General features: G+C 37.3%; 1 protein-coding gene across 11 annotated transcripts in view; it reads right to left on the bottom strand.

Moving 5' to 3' along the window:
- DLGAP2 (DLG associated protein 2) overlaps positions 1-24,419 on the bottom strand; it is a 402,991-nt gene that overhangs the window by 158,064 nt on the left and 220,508 nt on the right. For 7 of the 11 annotated variants that reach the window (XM_027690133.1, XM_027690134.1, XM_027690136.1 and 4 more), the window contains one exon: positions 2,552-2,584. The exons of the other annotated variants lie outside the window; for them this stretch is intronic. In XM_027690133.1, coding sequence (XP_027545934.1) covers positions 2,552-2,584 — 33 coding nt within the window. The remainder of the gene's footprint in view (positions 1-2,551; positions 2,585-24,419) is intronic. 11 annotated transcript variants of the gene reach the window in all.

The raw sequence follows: 24,419 nt of genomic DNA, 5'->3' as shown, positions 1-24,419 counted from the left end.
AGCTCACATGAATTTGAAGTCATCCAGATGGATGCAAACCACCTCTGCCCTGGAACCTGTGTAATTAGGTCAGTGCAGAACCAGCTTTGATTTGTCTGCCCTGCTAAGGGCCTGGCAGTAGCACCCATGCAGCATCACTGACGCAGCTACAGAGCACTGGCCAAGGGTCAAATGAAAAACTATTGGATCACCATATCCTTACAGGTATCATTAATGAATCTTGCTGGATTAGGTCAAAGGGTGTGCTTTTCCCAAGGTGAGTTTGTTTTGTGTTTGCTCAGTGAAACAAATCACCTGTTAACACACTTAGAATCATTTGGACATATCTAATTAAGTAATTGCTATTAAAGATGCATGAGTAACACCTTGATCTTCTCTGTCTCCTGAAAGTTAAGATACTTTAGCCTAACTAGAGTAATCATGTTAGCACACACGTATCAGGATGAATTTAGTGTTCTGTATTTTACAACTTAAGTAGATACATAAGCATCCCTTTTGGTGTTTAGTTTAGCTACATCTGTAACTATACAATCTGCACTATTTTAGCAGACTACTATAATGACTTAATTATTAAATGTAAGCGAAGCTGAAGGCAAGACAGAACATTCTGCTGCTTTTACACTTTTGTGTGAAAAGAGTATGTCTCAACTCTGTCAAATAAAGCATAAAATGAGAAATGGTTGTTCTAGTGATTTCTATGAGCTGCACAGTAGCATGTTCATACTGTGAGTCTCCAAATATGAAAGTCCACGTTTCTGGGCTTTTATGCTTATTGACTACCTATACTGTTCTCCTACATCCCTTTGACAGTTAGTTAAATTCAAAGATATTTCTGTCTCTGCTAAATAACAGGTCATTGGATGGATTTGTGCACAGTTACACCTGGAATGTAATGCAGGCATGTAATTGACCTGTCCTGCAATTCAGGATATTTTCCATGCAGAATAAGGATGATTTCTCTTTGCCATAATTCTGAAGCATATATTCTCTGTTGTCAGTACTGGTCATTATCATTATGTTAAGATTGTCATATTTCAAAGTAAGATGGGACACACCATGACAGCACCATCTAGTAACACAAAATATTCATGCAAAACAAAAAGCAGACTCAACTTTTAAAAAGGAGAGGGGGGAAAGAAAAAAAAAGATGTACTGATACTGCTTGTCTCAATGTCTATTTTGGTGACACATGCATATATTTGACATCAGTCAGAAAGGTCATATTTACAAGATGGTCTTATTAAGCATGGGTAACCTTACTCAAATGAAACCAAAATACCCAGAATAAGGGTCTCCTCATCTGCGATGAAAATGGCAAAATCTGCATTTACAGTCTTCTGACTTCTCAAACAGACATCACTTGGTGTGCTGCTGTATTTGAGTACAAATAACTCTGACAGATTCTGTACCCAGATCTGCTCCACACTGCACACAAATTTCATTATAATGAACTTCTAACCTTTTATTATCATTTGTTATTGTAATTCTTACAGCATACCTAGTGCCTACAGTAAAGGAATGCTTGGAAAACCTTGAATAAATCTACAGTCCCATAATTTTTAAAAAATACTCTTTAAACAAAAACTGAAGGAGGAATATTATATTATGCAATAGACACATTAGAAGCCAATGACATAATAAATAGTAATATTGTTCTAATGATAAATATTGTCACAAATTTGAACTAAATCTCTTTGGGATACAAAAATTATGCCTTAATTTTCACAACCTGTTCAACTGAAGGATTATTCAAGAAACTTTTGAGTATAGAAAGATATCTGCAGCAGAGAATTACCTTACTTCACAGTGCTCATTTATATTCCTTCTGTGCCAAAATCTCTACCCAAGTAACACAGAAGTCCACATGATCACTTAGCATCAAATTCTCTGCTCTTATATTTCTGCTAAAAAATTCCCAACTCAAAATGTTTGCATTGTAAAGTAATGATAGTTGTAAAATTCTAAAATTTTTATTTGAGTGGACTGCTTTTAAAATTAAGTTCCACACAGCATAAAAAATGTATGTGTATAGTAGAATCCAGAGAATTAGCATAATTATGTTCTCATCTGTTCTAGATTTTCTACTGAAAATTATGTTCTTACTATTAAAAACCTGTTTCCTACACATTTCTAGCAATAAAACTGGAAACTCACTCTTATATTTATTGAATCTTTGCTTTCCTTAAACATCAATAGGTGGGTTTTTTTCCTTCGTTACAGAATCACATGCAAGTTTGAATAACTCAAAATCCTTTCATTAGGACTTGTTGGTTTGGAATACTGCTTCTTCTCCCCCTTGATTTGTTTAACATTAAATATACTGTAGTTAACATTTTAAGCAAATTTTCAATTCTATTCTTTAAACTGGTGCATGTAATAGCTACTCATTCTTTATTTATCTGAAATCTAAAAAACCTTAATAGTACAATTTTGACATGTAAAAAAATGCTGTCAGAAGCACACCAAAATAATTTGTCCCCCCCCCCGCAAACTCAATAAACTCAGTATAGAACAAACAAATAACATAATCTAATCTAACTGTCCACTTTACCTGGAAATGCATGCCCTGTTAGAGAATCCAAATCTGAAATTAAAACAGTGAAAAGATAGTCTTTAACACTAATTTAATATTAAAAAGCACAAAAAATCAAAAGCCAAGCTGGCATCAAATATCACATTATCACCAACATCAAATTTTAATCATATATATAGAAAAGCAAAAATAAAACACTTAGAATTACATTATGAAGGTTTTCCTCTCCATAGTCTTGTAAAAAATGTAAAATAAGATCTAAAGATGAAAGCTTTGAACACTATGGGAAGCTAAATTATTTTATTGTTTAAGACAGGCATATCACAATTAAATAGGAATTTTACAATACCTTTTAAATGAACCTCTGATTAAGAAACTCATATCTTGTGTATAAACATTTGTTCTGCCCTTGTACATAGACACAATAATTAGAAATGTGCAGAATGCTTTTTAGATGGCACCCTTTTAAAAAGAAAACTTTCTTTCTTGATCATAACAAATAACAGACCTAATTTTGCCTGTTTTAGTGTTTACTCTTTCATTTATCTTTTAAATCTATCTTTTTTTATAAAAGGAAGAGAGCTAGAAGTATTCCTGCTGACACCATAAAGCATAAATGAGTGCTTCACTGGTCAACTCCCATCTTAAGAGAGAGCAGGAAGGTGTATCAGTGACACTGGCAGCATCAGAATGACCCCTCCCCAATGTGCACTGGGACTAGAATGCAGAATTTCATCTTTGAAGTGCTTTGCTTTTTGGAAATTTCATGTTCTTAACAGAGACTAATTTAGCAACTTCGAGGAGTTACACTCAGAGATTCACTTGTAAATCTATAGCCAGAAGAGCAGTTGACTCTCATAAAATACAGTCACAATAACCAGCTGAGATTGCTGTTGCATTACCAAAGTATAAGGCTAATTCTTTGACATATATGGCCAAAACTCCCACCTTCTTAGATAGTGCTCTGTCACACAAGGCAGTGACATGAGAACATTTGGAAAACAAGCCCTGTTGCTAGAAGCAGTCCACCAGTTCCCAGTTAGCTCACCAGATTTGTGTGTGAGATCCTCAGACTGTCCTTCCTCCCATTATCTGACAAGTGGGATGGCAGAGGGTTGCAGCAGCTACACTATCTTGGAAATACACAACTTTGTGGCTGACCAATCTACTCTAATATGTGTGTATACATGAGCTTTCTTGGCATTTTAAGGAATTGAATATATTTATGAGCAGCGCCTGGAAAAAAACTTTTAGTACTGTTTTTAAATTACTTCATCTTTAAAAAAAAAATTGTTTTCTGACTGTGACAGTCAACAGACACAAGATTCTAGGTCAATGGTTTAGGCTACAGAAATCCTGAACTTGTAATACAGTAACTGATTCTAAAAATTATTGTGAAAGTATTTACCAATTAACTCCTGGAACTGCAGTAGGAACTGCTCCTACTGAAAGGAAGCAGGAAAGTGTGTTTGGCTTTAATAATTCATAACTGTTTAAATGAGATAAATTTCCTGAGGACTGAGAACATGCTTAGTTTTGCAAGTGAACACAGGAAAAAAACAACCTAAAATGTGATAAATGCACTAGAGAGAATTGCTTTCTGAAATCTAAGTTGCTGAACACAATGCATTACCTAACAATTCCGGTATGTGGAGTCTCAAGGTTTATCACACCAAACTTTATCATAATCTACAGCAGAAATTAGAAACAACCTCAGCATTTTTTCTTCCAGAGCCTGATAGACAGAAGAATGTTGTTGCCCCCTGGGAGCCCATAAAAAGCACACCAAAACCAGATTATGAATAAATGGAGTACCTAGCTAGGCAGTGACTGCTCCCTGAAAGCATAGAGACTGGATGCAGCCACCATGCAAATCGGAATCAACACAAGAAAACATCTAATACTTAAACAGCGCAAACTGCTGTCACTGTGCACATCCTGTGGCACACCCTACCACAGCAGTAAGGTGTTTCAAAACATCTGTTCTATGTCATTTTATTCATGAAAGTATCCTGATGCAAAACTCTAAGATACAAGAAAAAGAACAGGAAAGGAAAAAAATTCTTTTCTTCCTTTAGCAGTAAAAAAATATCTACTTAGACACTGGGATTAAAAAAAACCAAAACCAACCAAAACAAACTACACTAGAAAAGTGAGATTTGCATCTGAAAAATTCATGTACCTATTGCAACTTGCAGCAGAAATTACTATTAAAAATGCTATTCTGAAAGCAATGCAGATAAGTTAATGCAAATTAATTAGGCTCTTGTCCCAGCATAAAACAACACTACTGTGTAATACTTTGTGTTCAGCTGATGATATAAATTGTGGATGTGTTTATTTTCTTACAAGTCGACCTCCACTAAGTGAAAACAAGGTAGTCTGTCACCCGAGCACATGTGTCCTGTGTGAACTGTTAAATAAAATCAGACCTACTTTGCTAGCTGAAACCAGAAGAGTTTATGGTATATTGAGCCCACAAATCATGATCCACATGCCCCAATTCCATCATTACACTTCACAAAGAGTGATATGAGCTGACACTGCATAGGCAGGCAATGTAAAGTTTCCCATATAAAGATAAATATACCGTGCAACATTTTGCTGGTAGACTTCAATACATGCAATTACTTCAGTTATAATGGAATGAAAACCTTTGCTGTGACTGAAACAACTCCAGTATTCAGTCTCTGCCATAAGATTTCTTCTACTCTCCTACGGACTCCAAAGGCAGTAGAAAAATCATCATTTCCTGTTATTCTTAAGAAGATTTCTCAGTTTCTTTGACTGATTTTCAATTAAGTAAGCTTGAAGAGGTGGAATCCAATTTTCCTCCACTCCATTTATTTGGTGGATTGCTCTGATTTGTTACTATTCACTTTTGTTTTCACACATATGACTTTCTAAGCAAAGAGCAGGAATCCGAAATTAAAATGGAGTACTTAAAAGTGACACACATTTTCATCCCCTTGTTAGGGCAACATAGCGTGTCTACAGAAGCAGTTAGGAATGAATTATATTCATGCAATCCAGACCTGATTCATACCATAAGTCATTGATTTAAGTAATAAAACCAGTGATTTGATGATAAAGCTGACTTCCAAGTTATAATGCATAGAAAGATTTTTCAAAAAAGGGAAAGAGTACGTACTTCTCAGCAGGCAGTATCTTTCTTTGGTATGCCATAGTCATTTCATTAGCTCAATGCAAAGCAGATATTGGAGATGGTACAAGATTTTCATGCCACTAAGCTAATTATTTTTTCCTAGAGTTGATTAGCAAAGATGGAGTCCTGTCTATATCTTGCCTCCAAGGCCATGTTCCTTCTATTTCAAAAACAGTGTTCTCTGCACAATCCGGTGCTCAACCTTTGACTTCCACTCTCATGGTATTCCTCGTGCTGTGCTTACAGTAAAATAGCTGTATATCTGCCACTTATATGCATTCACAGAATACCAATGCCAAATAAACAGAAGGGATGATTTTTACAGTGCACAAGAAAACATATCTAAGGTGCAGAGCAAATTTAAGTCATTTAACATTAAAGGCTCCCCACGGCATTGGCAGCAAGATGATGAAATACCAAATCACCTCTTGAGGGTGGTACCTGCTCAGAAAGGTTGGGAGAAGCTAAATGAACGCTCTTTCGAAAATACAAGATTTTGCCCTGCTTCTAAGTGTTTTAATAGATATTGACAGCAGGAAATGAGTGTCTCTGCTTTGCTAAACTTTCACAGTTAGACTCAATCTTATTTCACTATATGCCCATAAATGGGCAGCACAACTGAGGAGCCATTGTGGAGTAAAGTCCTGCTGCTCATAATATTTCAATATAAAGGGAGAGAAATAAAAAGGCTAGTTGCAAAGAAGAAAGTGAAGAGTAACATACAGCTGCAGTGGCTGAAGAAGAAAGATGACTTGCATTAACCAGCTTTGACAATCAGGTCAGTGAAAAGTATTGGCATGCAACTCTTAGGATTGGATTTGGACTGTGAGTTTGGCTGCACCAAGATTTGGGGGTTAATTTGGTACAAACCAAACATACAGCCAGAATTTAAACTAGAAGTAGGTGAGCAATTCTTTGCATTAGCCTCTAGATGGGGAGAATTTCCTTCAGCTTTGGAAATGGTGTGCCTTATTCACTAAAAAGCTGGTGTTCCAGTAGAAGTAACTCTTGTATGGTCCTGTTGCTTCAACTTGGATCTGCACTATTTGTCATTATCTGTAACTACATGCCCTTAACGTACTGAAATAAAACTGTTTTCAGGCTCTCTCTTATTTTCATTGATATATTATTGCATTCATTTGCCACCAATCCTTTCAACAGCACAATTATAATTTTAATGGAAAAGTAAACCTTTTCTTTGAGAATTTCCCCAACGAGAAGCAAAAAAAAAAAAAAAAAAAAAAGAGTAACCATAAAGGTTGCAATAAGGAATTCATAATAGTGCAGTCACCATCTTACAAACCCACTGCTCTCTTGTGCTGCTGTTTGGAATTAATTTTTACTCTTGGAGACAATCAAAGAAAAAAAATCAAGTGGACATTTAGTTATGAAGACTTAACAATACAACACTCCAAAACCTATTTATTGCTCTGATTCAACTTGATACCATCAATTTATTGATAAAAAATTGCATCATATCGAGACAGTAGATCACACTTATGCCACTAACCAGGGGTTCATTTCACCAGCTTTTTTTTCTGTGATATCATTAAGAATTGGATTCAAACTTACTTTTCTTCAGTAGAGGTGTTTTTCTGTGAGCTGTATGCCTGAGCTTCCATTAGCTCCAATGAAGAAGTAGTAGAAATTGAGTCAATTAATTACATTGAAAAGTAGAAATTAAACTTGGTCAGATGAATAGTTAGAACAGCTCTTTCCACTGACAAGATCTCTAATAACTATAGTGTGAGCTTAGACACCTACATAGCTACATAACCTGTAATGTAGGTAATTGGAGCTGAATCTCACCACAAGAATCTTTCAGAAGAATAATGTACATATATGGATGTGGATCTGAGACAGCCACAAGAATAAAACGGGAATGATTTAGACATGGATTTAGACTACTTTGCAATTGGTAAATTTGATGGCCTCAGATCTCTAAAATGGCTAGCTAAAATAAGTACTAGACAAAAATAAACTTAGTCCTGCCAGTCTCTAGTACAAAAACTCACTGATTATTTTTTCTACTCTCTAAAAATCATATGTTAATTATAAAGAATGATGGTTGCAGCTTTATATTTTGCCTTCTGATTTTTGTTATTTCAGTAAGAACTTGGAGAATGGCTACAAAATTAAATAGAAAAGGATCCATCTGAACACCAAGAAACACCTTTTTTTAATTGTAAGAGTGATTGAGCACTGGCACAGTGCCCAGGGAGACTGGGGAGTTTCATTCCCCAGGGGTAAATAAAAGCCATCTGGATGTGGTCCTGGAACACCCTGCTGTGCGTGGCCCTGTTTGAGCAAGGGGCTTGGACCAGATGACTTCCAGGGGTCCCTTTCAATCTCAGCCATGCTGTGATTCTGTGAGATAGTACCAATTGTTGAAAGAACCTGAGGGCCACATACGGCTTCAGTGCAGGAGAGAGAAATGCATTTTTCCTGATGAGAGGAGTGAATTGTGGAAGATAGATCACAAAAAATACTGAGGGAATAATAATAGGGAAGCTTTCATTAATAGAACCCATCTGTTATTATTAATAACTGCTAATCATTCACACTGCCCATTCAAGTCTTTGTTCACACCCTCTTGCACTTGCACACTCCTGATTACCCACCACTGCAAAACCAGGAGGCCAACACCAGCTGTATGTGCAGAGGTCGTGGGGCCATAACAGCACACAGGGGCTCTTAGGTGGACATCCAGGAAGTCCTTCAAAGGGCCCTTCACTTAATCACTTATATATAGAATCCTGCAGCCTGACCACATGTGACAGTAGCACCCTCTGGAATGTGGTCTCATTCACACGACTGGTTGTTGCTGCCAGTCCTGGCAGGTGGTCAGGTTTGGCCAGCATTTGGTGCCCCAAGTTTCTTGGTTCTTGCAAAGACTGCCAGAGTGCCAATCTCAAGGAGCTTATCAGTGCCTGGGAGACTGCTGCATGCTGTTCTCTGCAGCCTACTGTATCCTCATAACTTCTTCCACCCACACACCTAGGTACCTACAGAAATCACTCACACAAGATCACAAGGCACTTTTATGCAATGCAGCCTTGGAGAATGGCTACAAAATTAAATACAAAAGGACCCATCTGAACAGCAAGAAACACTTTTTTTCAATTGTGAGAGTGACTGGCACAGTGCCCAGGGAGATCACACCTGCTATGTGATATGTTTTAGCAAAAGAAGCTGGGGGAGACCTAAAATCCTGCTATCCAGATGCAAATTTATCCTTACACAGAAGTTGTGAATTATTGTGAACAATTACAAGGACTGGTAATACTACCAAACACACATTACTAAAGATGCTATTCAAAAGAACACAATAAGGGAAGAAAATAAGCTTCCAGGTTTACTTAAGTGTCCTATTAAAACACAAAGTTCTCTTCCCATACAGTTAACTCTTTGGCATTCTCTTTCCTTGGATAGGAAATATTAATTAAATATGTTGTCCTTAGTTTCCTTAGAATAATTTAACAGAATCACAGAATGGGTAAGATTGAAAGGGACCACTGGAGGTCATTTAGTCCAACCACCCTGCCCAAGCAGCGTCATCCTAGAGCACGTTACTCAGGATTGTGTTCAGATGTCTTTTGAATATCTCCAGAGAAGGAGACTCCACAACCTCTCTGGACAATCTGTTCCAGTGCATGGTCATCCACAGAGTAAACAAATTCTTCCTCTCTTTCACATAAAACTTCCTGTATTCCACTTTCTGTCTGTTGCCTCTCATCTTAATTAGCCTGGCTCCATTCTCTCAACACCCTCCCTGCAGACATTTAAATACTTTGATAAGGTCCCCTCTTAGTCGTCTCTTCTCCAGGCTAACACATGCCCAGCTCCCTCAGCCTTTCCTCGTACAAGAGATGCTCCAGTCCTTTAGTAATCTTCGTAGCCCTTTGCTGGACTCACTCCAGGAGCCAAATGTCTTTCTTGTACTGAGGAGCAAGAAATTCAATTTCTGTGTTCCTAAAGCTGTATTTCATAGGGCTTCTGAGTTAAAATGTCATCACCATCTATACAGAATAAAAGTTCATGTTACCTATATATACGTAGTTTAAATTACATAAAAAATATTTGAGATATTGAACACAGATGATTAAAAACATAACCTATAGGTGTAATTTGACTTGGCTGAGATCTTCTAGTAGGTTCATAGTGGGTAACATTTCAGAGAAGAAAAAAATGGGATCTACTGGCCCTGGCCAGCTAAACTGGACCATGGTCTGCTTCTCTTCCTCCACAACATATGTTGTTCTCATTTCTTTTCTCTGTCTCACTTTAAAAAACTAAGCCAAAACAACCACCAATGAAAAACAGAAAATCCAAAAGTGGTTTCCTTCCATTTTGAAAGCCATCATTAATCCATTTTCTTCTGCTGCTGATCTCAAGCAATCTGCCTGCTTCATGCTTCCTAGTATAATCATGGCCTCAGGACTGGTTTATCCAAACTCAATGCAGGGGTTTTAAATAGCATTTTAAAATATATTGTAGAACCTACAGCTGCATACAGACATCTCAAGAACAGAACATTAATGCTTTCCAAAGCAGCTCTCATCAGGAAACTTAAAAGTACGTTATGGATGAAATCCCAGCCCCAGTTTCCTGCAATGATAGCTGCTGCACTAACAGCAGCAGCAGCACCCACTCTGCTCGAATGCAGAGACTTTATTTAGGCAGCATTCACTAGCACTTTGATAATAATGATGGAGGACATCTATCATCAGAGGTAGGTGTACTGTAATTTGGAACCCCGTGCAGTTCATCACAGCTTTACTGCCTCATATTGAGCCAGTATTTCCCAGAGGACTAACACAGGCGTGCTGTCCTCACCACGTGTAATAATCCAAACACTTTCAGGAAGGCACACTCTATCTATAGGCACACTGCAACTGTGAGTGCGACAGCTCACAGTTGTGTACATATGCGTATTTATTTAAAACAAGCACACAAATGAAAAAGTTTCTCAGAAAGATCAGTACAAACATTATTCATACTTTCCTGAGTGACTTCCACTGGGGTAACTGGCTTAGCCATGAAAGAGGTGAAAGAACCTCTTTTACCTAATGTACTTTAGTGTCTTAGCATGTCCACAAACATTTTTAAGCTCAGAAGCACTTTTAAAATTATGCATGGCTAATCACTGAGCAACCACCACTTTGAAAACATAAAATCATTCAGGTTGGAAAAGACCCTAAATATCATCGAGTTCAACCATTAACCTCACCATTGCCAAGTCACTAAACCATGTCCCTAAGTGCCACAACTACACCTCTTGTGCTCCAGACCCTTCACCAGTTTCATTGCCCTGCTCTGGACACACTCCAGCACCTCAATGTCTTTCTTGTAATGAGGGACCCAAAACTGGACACAGGAATCCAGGTGCGGTCCCACCAGGTACTGAATACAGTGGGGAGATCACTGCCTTGGTTCTGCTGGCCAGACTATTTCTGATACAAGCCAGGATGACATTGGCTTTCTTGGCCACCTGGGCACACTGCTGGCTCATATTCAGCTGCTGTCAACCAGCACTCTCAGGAACTTTCTGCTGGGCTGCTTTCCAGCCACTCTTCCCCAAATGTGTAGCACTGCCTGGGGTTGTTGTGACCCAAGGACAGGGCCTGGCACTTGGCCTTGTAGAACCTCTCACACTTGGCCTCGGCCCACAGAATTAAGGGTGTCTAAGTTGTGTAGCATGTCACCAACCACTTCCCCTCAGATTATGGGGGCTTCATTCCACCCCCCAACCCTGTCTTCCAGCTCAGGAGGCTGGTACCCAGAGAACAAGTGGTCATACTGTTAGACACTGAGGCAAAGAAGGTATTAAGTACCTCAGCCTTTTCCTCATCCTTTTTTACTGTTTTCCCCTGCATCTCATAAAGAATGGAGATTCTCCTTTTCCTCCTTTTTGTTGCTGATGTATTTTTAGAAACATTTTTATTTTCTTTTACAGCAGCAGCCAGATTAAGTTCTAGTTGGGCTTTGGTCCTTCTACTTTCCTCCCTTCTTAACCTCATGCATGACGTCCTTATAGTCCTCCTGAGTTGCTTGCCCCTTCTCCCTAAAATCATAAACTTTCCATTTTTTTTCTGAGTTCCAGGAAAAGCTCTCTGTTCAGCCAGGTCAGTCTTCTTCTCCACCAGCCCATCTTACAGCACATGGGGATGGCCAGACACGGTAAAACTTTCTAGATAGCTTTATTTCTAGCTCATTTTTTCAAAGGATGCTTGTAAATTTATTTCAGCCTAAGGTCTCCAGGATCTTGGATCTGTGGTTAGTACAGCACTGTTCTTGAACTAATAACCTAAAGCCTTAACTTTGAGCCAGAGCTGATTTCTGTCCTCAAAAAGGCAAGTATAATTCTTTCCCATTTGTCTGAGAAAGACCATAGAGAAAGAACAGTTTCCAAATTAAGGAGGTGGCTAACACAGACAGCCATGGGCTGTTTATTCAACCTCTGAAAAATTGTTATTTGTCGCTAGAGTTTCCATACTTGCCAGCAAATAGATGTCAGAGTTTTGAGAGTCTACTTGAATCCTATCTGTACATTTAATCACATTATCTTCCCATATGAAATATTAAAATTTCAATTACTTTTGCATTATTGTGAAAAATATGCAACTCATGACTCAAGAAGCAACAACATAATACACATCATGATGTGGTGACATCATGATTCTCAGCAATATGAAGCTATCAAATTTTCCAGACCAGGAAACCATAAAATAGATAAGTAAAAATATGCTAAATAAAATTCCTGTTTATGTAATGTTGAGATATTTGTGAAATAGTTTGATGAAATCCTGGAAGTAGGCTCTGGGCAAGTGAGGAGTCTCAAACAGAGATTCAATAATACTCTGAATCCTATGAAGTTCAACTGTTCCACTTTATGCCACTAATTATGTCAAATACTATGACGTCTTTCAGAAGCTGCTTCTCAAGTGCTATCAAATTCTTTCAGTTTATCTCATTCTTTCTCTTCTACTGGAAATGCCTCTTCTCTCACACTGTCCCTGTTTTTTAGTAACTTTGCTTTTTCCCTGAAAATTATAGAAATATAAGCTCTCGAATCAGCTGGCATTTCTAAACAAAAGATAATATTCTCTCGTTTTCCACTCAGCATCAGCTTCCCTTCTCCTAACTCACGTGAGATTGCTTTCACGTTTGTGCTCAACTTGATCTGGTCTTTGATATATCTATTCATTGTCTTCTGTTCACCAAGAGAAAGTATTTTTTCATATTCATTCTCCTGTCATTTTTCCTTGTATCAGATAAAACCAAGCACTTATTATTAAGCAATCTTTCAAGCCTTTCATGCCCTGCCTGGTTTCAGAAAGACTAAATAACTATATTTATATGTTGACACATAAAGTACCAAGTTGAGGTTTATATGACAAAGCTGATTCAGTGACTTACTAAATATTAGGACAATTCTGGTTATACTAAACAAGCTGAGTCTTCTAAGTACTTTAGATCTGGAAAGCTAGTGGGGACGAAAAAAAACCAAAACACGCCCAAAAAAGAAACATCTGCTTAAGTAGCTGTGGCTTAATCCCAGCCAGCAACCACACCACACAGCCGCTTGCTCACAACTACTCACCCTGGTGGGATAGGTTAGAGAATCAGAAAAAGGTAAAACCTATAGGGTGAGATAAGATCAGTTTAATGACTGAAATAAAGTAAAACATAATAATAATAGTAATGAAAGGGAGAGGAATAAAATCCAAGGAAGACAAGTGATGTACAACGCAATTGCACTTGCTGACCAATGCAGTGATTGGTCTCTCCCAGACAGTTCCCCCCAGCTTATACGCTGAGCATGACATTCTAGGGTCTGGAATATCCCTTTGGCCACTTTGGGTCACCTATCCTGGCCATGCTCCCTCTCAGATTTTTGTGCACCTGCTTGCTGGCAGAGCATGGGACATTGAAAAGTCCTTAACTTAGGGTAAGCACTATTAGCTACAACTGAAATATCAGTGTGTTATCAACATTATTCACATACTAAGTGCAAAACACAGCACTGTGCTAGCTACTGAGAAGAAAATTTAACTCTATCCCAGTTGAAACCGGGACAGTATCCACCTTGATTCCATATAATTTATGCCATGACCAGGTCCTACATTTTCCAGTACATTTCAGTTAACCATCACCACTCTTCCCATCCCTTAATAGATGTATCTATATACACACATACCCCTACACACAGATAATTTCCTTAGTTTATGGACCATCCCTAAAAAAGTCCATTGAGTTCATTTAGTCCATGCCTTTGGACTCCATCTGCTACAGTTCTTCATCAGGGCAGGAAAAATAGAGTATATTGTCGGATTCTTGCATACTGGAGTCAGCTGGTTGTCCCTCTCCTCCACCTGTCTGGAGGCAGCACTACTCTCGTACTGCTAACAAGAATCTCCACTTCTTCTAAAAATGTATTACAATTCCTTTCCACAGGATCAGGAGTATAGGGCTCTGGTAGATACCGGTGCACAGTGTACCCTAGTGCCATCAAGTTATAAAGAGGCATAACCCATTTTTATTTCTGGAGCAACAGGAGCTAATCATATTGGAGGCTTAAATAAGTCCAACTGGGAGTAAGTGGCAAAAGCACCCCTATGTGACTGGCCCAGAGTGCATCCATGATGAGCTGTTGTTTCTGTCTCATTCACTGAAGCTTTAACTTAGGAAAGTTCTATTAGAAATGACTGCAAGACTCCCTTTGATTTCATAGAGGTAAGAATTGCACTGAGTTCAGAAGGAAAATACCATGAAACAGAAGAAGGGATTTCATGGGGAAAAGTTTGTGATAATGTAATTAATTAAAATCTCTATGCACAAGGGAATGAAGTAAAGGTTGAATTGGCTTTCGCCCACAGGCATTTCCAGATTTGATTGCTTCACTTGATTGGTCTAGCATTCTTTCAGCACAGTTTTGTGCTTTCAACATTGTTCATATGGAATATAACCAGAAGAAAAAAGTTATTTCATGATATAATTTTGGAGTCAGTGGAATTACTCCGGTACAGAGTATGACTCATATTTTTGATTTTAAATATTCAACTATTAGATGAAATAACAACTATTTATTCATAACCTAAATCCTAGGTATGACTCTCTTGAACTTTATTGTAAAATGCATGAATGTACAGGTAAAACAGAGTGAACTGGTCAGTTACCATTTCTAAAACCAGGATATATATCTATGAGCTACCAGTTAATTCTGGGCCCTGTCATGCAAATAGGGAATCAGCCAAATTGTTGTGGGTCTCTTTTCTTTTGACCAACTTCGGCCCTGAAAAATTTTCAAAAGAAAATGCACTGAAATTGCTTTATTCTCTGAGATAGACTCAGTCTTGAAAAATGAGCAGTTTCAAATGGAAGGAAAGGAATTATGAGAACATTTAAAAAACAACTGTATTTGAAGGCCAAGTTCTGGTCTGCAGTATGCAATTTCTAAACGACAAAGACTTCCTTTCATATTTTAGCATATCTACATATTATATATTCTGGAGTTTAACAAAATCTCTAACAATAGGAAGGTTGTATTAATTTACTTTTTTTTTAAAGCAGCTTTGATATAGAATAAGATCTGCCTCCAAAATTAGGTGGTTGAACTTCATAAAAACAACATTTCCTCATCTGTGTATATTATGAAAATGAACCTTGACTCAACATTAATATTGATATCATGAGAGCGATAAAAACAAACCCTTCAAAACCCCCCAAGCCCTCAAATTGAAAATACTAGAGGTAATCCATAAATAAAATAAAATAAAATAAAATAAAATAATTCATGCAATTTAGAGAACTCAGAAAAACCTCCAGTAACATATGTTCTATTTGCAATCTTAATTTACTTTGGTAGCGCTGTTTTGCCAGTTTATTTTATGGCATGCCTTTCAGGAACTTTGTTTATAATATGTGTAAAAAAAAGGCAAAAAAATGAAAAAAGCAAGAAAAGTAGTCGAAACAACTTTTGATTCTTGCCTTGCTGTTACACCTAGCATTTAATCTGGGCCAATTGAATATTGTGGGAGGATGTGTTATGAAAATAATAAGACATATAATTTTTACTATTGTTACTCAAAAACCAATTGTGTTCAGGCACTTCTTATCAGTGACAAAAGGGAGCTGTTTTCCGTGTCCTACAAATCTTGCAGTGATTTATTTGTTAGAAGAACTATTTCACTGACATAAAGTGGAGAGGATAATATCTATCTTTCACGTTTCTTAGCTTAATTGTCTTACTGCAACTGAATGTAACACACAGTGTAAGAAAGATTAATTATGAGAGAAAACTGAAGTCAGTAGCCTCAGGCAAGACAGTTTCTTAGAATTGGCTTTATAATCTCAGAAGAGATACCATTAACCTTAAATTAATTTGGATTTTTTACCTTTTTTCTTTCTTTTCTGATACAGCACTACAAAACTTGCTTTTCAAGTCCTTCTGTATTCTGAGAAAAAAATTACACTTTTCTAATTCCTGGATAGATTTTAAATGAATTTAAGCAATATTTCACTCAATCTCAGTGTCAAGTTTTTGTTAACATTGAAAAGTTTTTAAATGTGATTGAAGGTATCACAATCATATCCACCCTAAATTTCTTCAGTAGGTTCAGCTCTGTACTAAGACAAACAACCAGAATGTGTTCCAAGCCACTAGAGCAGCAATGGTGAAGTATTTTTTGCTTTCATCCTTAGAGGTCCCAAGGGTATGAACGGTCTGTCCTCACACTTCTCTTCACATTGCAGTTTTACTGCACCTCTTCCCCATGAGATCTTGGCCTCTTCCTCTCTTCCTAACACATTATAAATATAAAATATACTTCTTTTCTCATCAAAGAAATATTGGACATTGACAACTCACCAGCTCTCCTCTTCAAGTCTTTGCTCTGCAGGCAGCTACCCCGAGAGAGCAGTAGGATGTTACAGCAACGCGAATGGCAGGTGAGTTAAACCAATGGGACCATGGCTTCTGATGTACAGCACTGTCTGCTTCACCAGGATTTTACTCCAAGTTCTGTGTCAGTTCTCTTCTGTCCCTAGATTCAGCTACAGGATATGCATGTGCCCTACTTGTCTTCCTCATAAGGTTTCCTAATTTTTAACAATGTCCTCAATATCGGGTATGTACCTTTGGGTGGAAGGGACTCCATTATCAATATCATTTTATTGACATGACTGTTGAAGGACAATCACATCACTCTTCCTCCAAAGTGCCAGTTGTATGCATTTTAGTTCACAGTTAAATCTTGGATTCTAACCCACAAGGGCCAGCTGCCAGCAGTGCAAGCACTACTGCCTCTGATTATATACAGAGGTCAAGCATATAAATGGATCTTTCCATCTGTGTTGATGTGTATTCTACAACTGATGTGCTTTCTCCTCAGAGAACAGAAAGAATAATCAGAAATTGCAAAACAGAGAGCCCCCAACCATTCCGATTACTTGCCATGGGATTCACTTCATTTAAGTCATTATTTTATTACAGTTTCCTTTAGGCACAAGATCTGAAAAACTTATATCGAAAATTTGAAAATGCTGAGAGGCTGTACAAATATTCTGTCAAACTTTATCCCTGAGCAATACACTTCATTTTTCTTTTAAATGTTCTCTCCAATAATCTTAAATTACATTGGCCAAAGGAAAAACTAAAATCGGTAATATATAAAATACTATAAAAAGGTGGAATCATATCAGTCTCCATTAGTATAATAATATATACTATATCAAACCCTAACTGTGAGGGCAGTTTTCACAATGACATCTGATAATTTGGTGCATAATACTTTACTTAAGGTAGGTGCTGGAATTCAAAATAGCTTAAAAATAAAATTGAAATTTTGTATTACATTCAGCAATACTCATATTCTAAGAGTTCTCAGAATCTCGAGGAAAAAATAAATACTTTTCTATACAAATACATAGGAAAGTTGGCCTTTCTAGATTTTTGCTGCACATTAAAGTTCTCCTTTGTAATACAATGTATAGAAGCAACAATTAGAGATGCAGGACAGCCAAATCAAGGGTTTCAGAAGCATTGGCCTATTCCCAGCTCTACTACTGCTCTGCTGAGTAACTTCAGGAAATTCCCTTAATAACCATGTCTGCATGTAGCCTATGAAAAATTAGCTATTTAGTATATGCTGTTTGTTTAGTATCCTTCTATAACAAACAGAGAAAAAAACACATTTCCAGAGGGTGATTTATGCCACCTGAAGACAGGTCTGAAAATAATTAGACTAGCGCATGCACTCAACTCTGGAAAACTTTTGGAATAACTGCTTTTAGCACATTCCTAAGCAGATGGAGGGCAAAAAAAGAGTTGTTAGTTGTAGGCCTTTTTCCCTTTTAGTTCAAGGATTTATTTTTTTTTAAATGACTTTCTATAATTGGCTTTCCATGAAGTGTCTTCATTCTAGCCTGCCTGAGCAGAGCCCAGGGTAACCAGAGAGAGGTACCTGGAGCAGCAGGCTCCCACATTACTTCTATGCAGAAGCGTACTCCTCCTTGGTAGCTGTGGCTTGTAGGACAAGTGGGAACATTTACTTCACAAATTCTATTACATTATCTCATATCTTGTGGAGAATGGACTAGGTATTAAGAGGTTACAAAGGGAAAACAGAACTTAAACCTTTAAAGGGAAGGGGCAAGGAACAGAGGATGACTAGTCATAAAGCTGTAGTAATTAGAAATCTTGGGGAAAGGAAAAATTTTAGAATAAGTAATGATATATAAGCACTTGGCACAGCATAAGGAAAGGAGTGACAGGTCACATTTTGCCTGTCTAGAACTGAATTGCCTGTCTAGAACTGAATGTCTGATTTCCTTTTGCATAAGAACAGAAAGTCATATGTGAGGAGGAGCTTTAGGTGCCTCTTGCACTGACTTTCTTGTCTTTTGACACTGGCCCACATGACAAAGTCAGCAATGTCACAGACAATGTGAGGTACATTCTAGATTAAATGACCTAAATTGAACTAATGGAAAGTCAAAAACTTGTATTCCAGCCAGCCATTCACAGCTGAAATCACAGAATCATCAAGGTTGGAAGAGACCTTCAAGATCATCTAGTCCAACCATCAATCCAGCACCACCATAATCACCCCTAAACCATATCCCCAAGGGCCACATCCCTACACCTCTTGAACACTTCCAGAGATGGTGACTCCACCTCCTTGCTGGGCAACTTATTCCAATGCCTAACCACTCTTTCAGTGATTTTTTTTTTCTAATATCTAATCTGTACCTCCCCTGGTGTAACTTAAGGCCACTTCCTTATGTTAAATGGGGTGTCCACATTTAATATGGATGAATAGGCAATCAATTTGTCTTTTTTCTCACCAGATGGGACAGGATGTCATTAGGACAGCCATGTTGCTGGGACAGCATGAGGACAGGTTTACAATTATCTTGTAAAACTAAAGGAATCTTTTAAAAAAAAAAATAAATAAAGTAGGATTGGATTCAGTAAGGACAAGTACAGGACACTGAACTCAGGAAGGAAGAACTAATTCTAAGATACCAGCTAGAGGACCAATTGCATTGTGTCTGTTCTACACAAAACTGTCCACTGCTACAGTTTAGCACACTTTAAATACGAGTAGGTAATACTCATATTGCTATTTCTGGAAAGAAATAAACATGATAGTGGAACATAAAACCAAGAGCAGAAGCTACAAGGCATGGAAAGTCATTCTCTTTTCACATGCAGTATAGGTTAGGGCCTCAGCTGTGCGCAGATTTGACAGAAGAGAGAGGAGAGACTGACCAGAACTCTGGAATACAGCCTATGAGAAAAAACTGAAAAAGTATTTGCTTATAAGTGTAACAGAGATAAGACCAACAGGGTACAATATCAATCTTCAGCTGCATGAAAGGTTGTTGCTAAAGGGAAGGAATAATCCATTTCTACTTTCATACGTAAAAAAATAAGGAGCTTATTCTGAAACAGGGAAGGCTCGGGTCAAACATTAGCTGAACTTTCTAACAAAGATAGTGAAGCAGAGGAACAGACCTGCTGAGGATATTATGGTCTTTTCATTGTTGGAAGCATTGAAAACAAGGTTAGACCAAACATTTGTTCAGCATCACCAATCCTGCAGTGGCAGGAGACAGACCGGCTGTTCTGTGCAGTTCTTTTCTTGCCTTATTTTTTTCTGAAAGCTTATGTTCTGTTTATTACAGGGATCTACTGGTAATACTGTGAATTATTATTAGATCAGTCCTTGTCTGTCAGTCAATGGTAGGTCTATGTATTTTCTACTTTGTCAACATAAGAAGAATCTTAATGCAATACAAATAGCTTAAAAATAAAAGTAAGTTCAAGAGGTTTCTTAAAGCTCATCTAAAGGAATATTTAATGATATTTAATGGAATAAATATTCACACAGTTCCTGTGCCAACTCAGATTAGATCAAACTGAAAGAAATGAGTGAAAGAGGAAAATTGAACATCACAACTAAAAACAATATACTCTTAGTATATTGCTAAATATACTAAAATACTAAATACTAAATGAATTACTAAATTCATAATGCTAAAAATACTAAATACTAAAATACTAAACTGAATTACTAAAATGAAGCACTCTAAATAATTATTAAATGAAGCACTCACATACGAAAAAAATACATAAAGTCTTCCTTTACAGGCTGCTGTATGATGGTTCCTTGAAACTCCCCATTAAAGTCAAAGCAACTGAGACTGAAAGCAGTGCTGGACAGAAACCTTAATAACATCAAAAAGCAGTGGACATATAAAAGGCCTTACATGTATGCAGTTTTGCATTTTCTTTCATAAGTTTATACCTGCCTTACAAGATACAACAAAAATTCAATCTATCCCTTGCTTATAGACGGACTGTAGAAATAAAGCCCTGGTTTGCTCTTCCATTGTTATTAAGTGATAAGCATCTACTAACACAATAATTTTTTTTTCTAAGCACATCCCTGTTGTTATTTTTATTCTGAAAGTTTCACTCCTCTCAAGTAATGTAACTTTGACTTATTAGAAATCTCCAGTCTTAGTGAAGCTTGGGAATGCTACAGGTAGTAGCCTTTACTAAGGTCAACAGAAAAGCACTTAATAAGTAGTCCTTTGTTTAGTGTACCAGAAACAAATGAAGTAAGTGCAAAGATCAGGAGGACAAACGCTGTAGTAAGAACTTAAACACAGTATGAAGTTTTTTCTTATCTGTATGGGAATTCTGTCCGAGTATTATTCATTGGAGCCCTTAATCTGAAATACTAGAAAAAACCCAAACAAAAGTGCAAGGAATGGTAGCAGGACTGATGGGAGGGGGAAGGATTTGAAGAAATCGGGAGAATTTATTTCCTCCTGCCCCCAGAACTCTGGTGCAGTAGAAGGTTGGAACATAGTCTAGCATTGCATTCAGGGATGTTAACCCGCAGAAGATACTAGCTTAACACTTAATTACTTTATATTGTCTTAAAATTCATGTAAGTAGTACAAAAGTAAGGAGAATGAAAAACATAATCCTGAGGTCTATTTTCTGTTAAATGCAACAATCCTATTTCCCTTGTTGTCTCAGTTAATGCCACTGAACTAAGAATTCAGAGAGTGCTCATAAAGTTTACATTTCCAGTTAGCCATATTTCACCAGCGTCTTAACTGCTGCTGTGAAAGCACATGAAAATTGTGATGATACTTCTGACTAGAAAGGACTTTGAAACTGCCTCTAGCAACAATAGAAACTGTCTGAACAGCTCACACAAACCCTGTGCTCAAGTACGTAAAAAGTACAGAGATTCATTTTTTTGTAGCTAAACCAGAACAATATTGGTAGGACACAGTAACTACGAGGCTGCGAGGCTTTAGCTTTGTTTTGAAACGTAGCACAGGGTCCGGCAGGAGCAGTGATTAAATATGTTAGATTTATCATTCTTTACTATAATGGATGAAATATTGTGTGTGCAGCAACTCGTGAAGGTGCAAATCATGACACAGAAATTTTCCAAGTTAAAAAGAAATTACTTGGATATAGCTCATTGCAGTAATTAGTTTAACATAGTTTTTCAGATTACAGTCTAAGAACTGCAGGAGAAAGGCACTGAATGGCAGTACCATGACAAAATAAGTGTTCATGTACAGAGAGCTAGCTTTAATTCAGATTGGTCCTCAGAGAAAACCAAACACTGAATAGCTCCCTAATTTACACCTAATGAATCACTCCTCTGGAAGTAAGCACCATCATGTTAACAGAGAGGAAAAATCCTTCTGGCTTCCTTCAATGACATATGCTCCTCTCTGTTGCCTATATATGGAACTCAAAAACTTTGAAAAGCTAAATCTGAATCAGAAGTTGTGAATATTATAATATATTCATAATAAGACAACCTAAGATTGTCCTAGAAATGTCAGTGTATGGATTACAGAAACGGAAACATAGTATGACTTCAAATTCCAGCATCTGGTCCCCAAACTGTCTTCTGAACTTTCCTAAAAAAAAATCTGTTCAACTGTGACAGACAATGTATATTTTACTTATCTGTTTATTTCTACTACATTTTTTTGATAGTCTGTGGTTGGACAGTCAAGAGAAAGCCCTAGTTTGCCTTTTCCTAGTGGCTGCACTCTCCTTTGGGTGAAGTGTGCAGAGGAAGGGCAGGGCTAATCCTCTCCAGGAGAGTGCAGAAATGTGTTCTGTGAGAGAGAGAGGTCTCAAGCATGGGGCCAGAGGCGGTAGGCAGGTGGGGTGAGGGCAACAAACAAAGCCAATGGCACAAGTCAGCATGCCTGTTTCCTACTGCTCGAGAAGGGACTGAATGCAACTTGATGCAGTGCAGCAGCAACTGAGAGATCTCTGCCACCTGCAAGGAAATGGAGGCTGGGAGGAAATCAGTGGACATTTATTTTAACCTGGTCATTTTGACATTTTTCTATTTTCAAGTGTTGGCTGCTCTACCATCTGCTAAAAAAAAAGCTGGATTTAGAACGTGAAGGCCCTCCTGAGGTGCTATCAAAGGTGCAGAGCAGGTAGTGAGGTACAGAGCAAGATTCAGAATTCATCCCTACTTCCAGTAGATTTTGGCATAACTTTCTTATGAAAAATTGCTTAAAGAATGCCAAGACTGTGCATACCTAGGTAAAACAACTGTTTTGCATCAGTAAATTTCTCTACATGAAAGTGTAGAGCAAAAGAGATTTGGCCTTTGAAAATATTGCTGTGGTCAGTGTCCTTCTATTTAAAACTCTGTTCTTAAACTACATTTTGTTTCAGGTTTTGTGATTTATATATATTCTTGATTTTACATATTTTGTTTCTACTATAACTATGCTCCCTCCGCAAAAACAAAGATTTTATGTTGTCAGTTATGTGGTATATTCTTTACGGAAGTTCTGGGATTGCCTACAGGCCATGCAGGTTAAAGAATTATATATTGGCAGCTTGGTTACCACATAAAAGAAGGTTCTTAAGATATCTGGTTAACAAAATAATGTGTGGTAACAACTCTAACAATATAAACTTTCAAATACTGTGTTTAGAGGCCAGGTTTGCAGACCATGTAAATTGATGGAGACTTCGGAAGTCAGCAGAGCTCTCACAATAACCTCGTCTTATGTATTTATACATAAACTGTTCATATATAAAAGCCCTTCAAACCCTCAAACATTTGTGGAAGGGAAATGATACTTCAGAATTTTTGAGATAAGAATTTCACTGCAAAACACTTTTTCATGCCATACAGTTGTAAACTTCTCACATTAACAAGAATTTGCAAGGACATGACTGAACACTTGAATCCTCTAACACCAGGAAGAGGTTAGGTTGTAAGCAAAAGCAGAAGTAAAGTCTGGGTTATCTTCTACTGCAACCAAAGTAAGTATGAAAACAGCTGTGAGACAAGCAAAACAAGGAGAGCCTTTCCATTCAAAAATGTCAATGCCAGCAGAGCTCAAAGAACACGTAGAAATGGGGGCTAAGCAAGATAAAGATTTCTAATATACAGTAAAGCCCAGTACTGATTGAGCAATAAGAAAGAATAGAACTAGCCATATTTCTTCCAGAATAAATCACCCTGAGGCAGTAAGGTTCATCTGATGACATGAAGTTTCTCACAGCCACTTTCAAGGTTTACTGTCGATATTAATTTTAATTTAGCACTTAAGTAACTTTACAATTCTTTCCCCCTGGCTAAAATCTGAACAGTTGAGTATCTCTGAAGAACAAAGAAAAATGACTGAGTTAAAACAGATATTTATTGTAATTTAACTCGATGGTATTTCTAGTATCTTTTATCAATAATCACAGAAAAATATCAATATTTTTTAATGGATTTCATATTTTTAGCTTATAAGTAAAAACAACATTTTATTAATATTTGCCCTCTGCTTGGTACAAGTAATTACAGAAAGGTTCTACCAGGTTGTGGCAGTACTGTAGAAACTTTGAAATCATTCTAAGCAAATTGAGGTGAGAAATGAAAACTGAGAATCCCAAGGAAGTGTAAGCAGATATTTAAATCTCTCTTATAAACTTGAGAACCTTATGTAGCAGAGCAATAAAGGTAAAAAAAAATAAAAAAAGAAAGAAAATGGAAAATTGAGGAAATTATAGGAACAATTGGCTATTACTAGGCATGATATAAACTCCCTAGAAGGGAAAAGAACATGCAATAGAGATTTTTCTAGACCGAATGAGGGAGAATATATTTTTTTTCCACCAGGTGTCCTATTCAGTGCAGCAGGATACGA

This window comes from Neopelma chrysocephalum, unplaced genomic scaffold (genome assembly GCF_003984885.1).
Source record: "Neopelma chrysocephalum unplaced genomic scaffold, ASM398488v2 Primary Assembly neopelma1_80b, whole genome shotgun sequence".
In the NCBI taxonomy this organism is placed as follows: domain Eukaryota; kingdom Metazoa; phylum Chordata; class Aves; order Passeriformes; family Pipridae; genus Neopelma; species Neopelma chrysocephalum.
The sequence above is the reverse complement of the archived record's forward strand: the minus strand, read 5'-3'. Positions and strand labels throughout refer to the sequence as shown.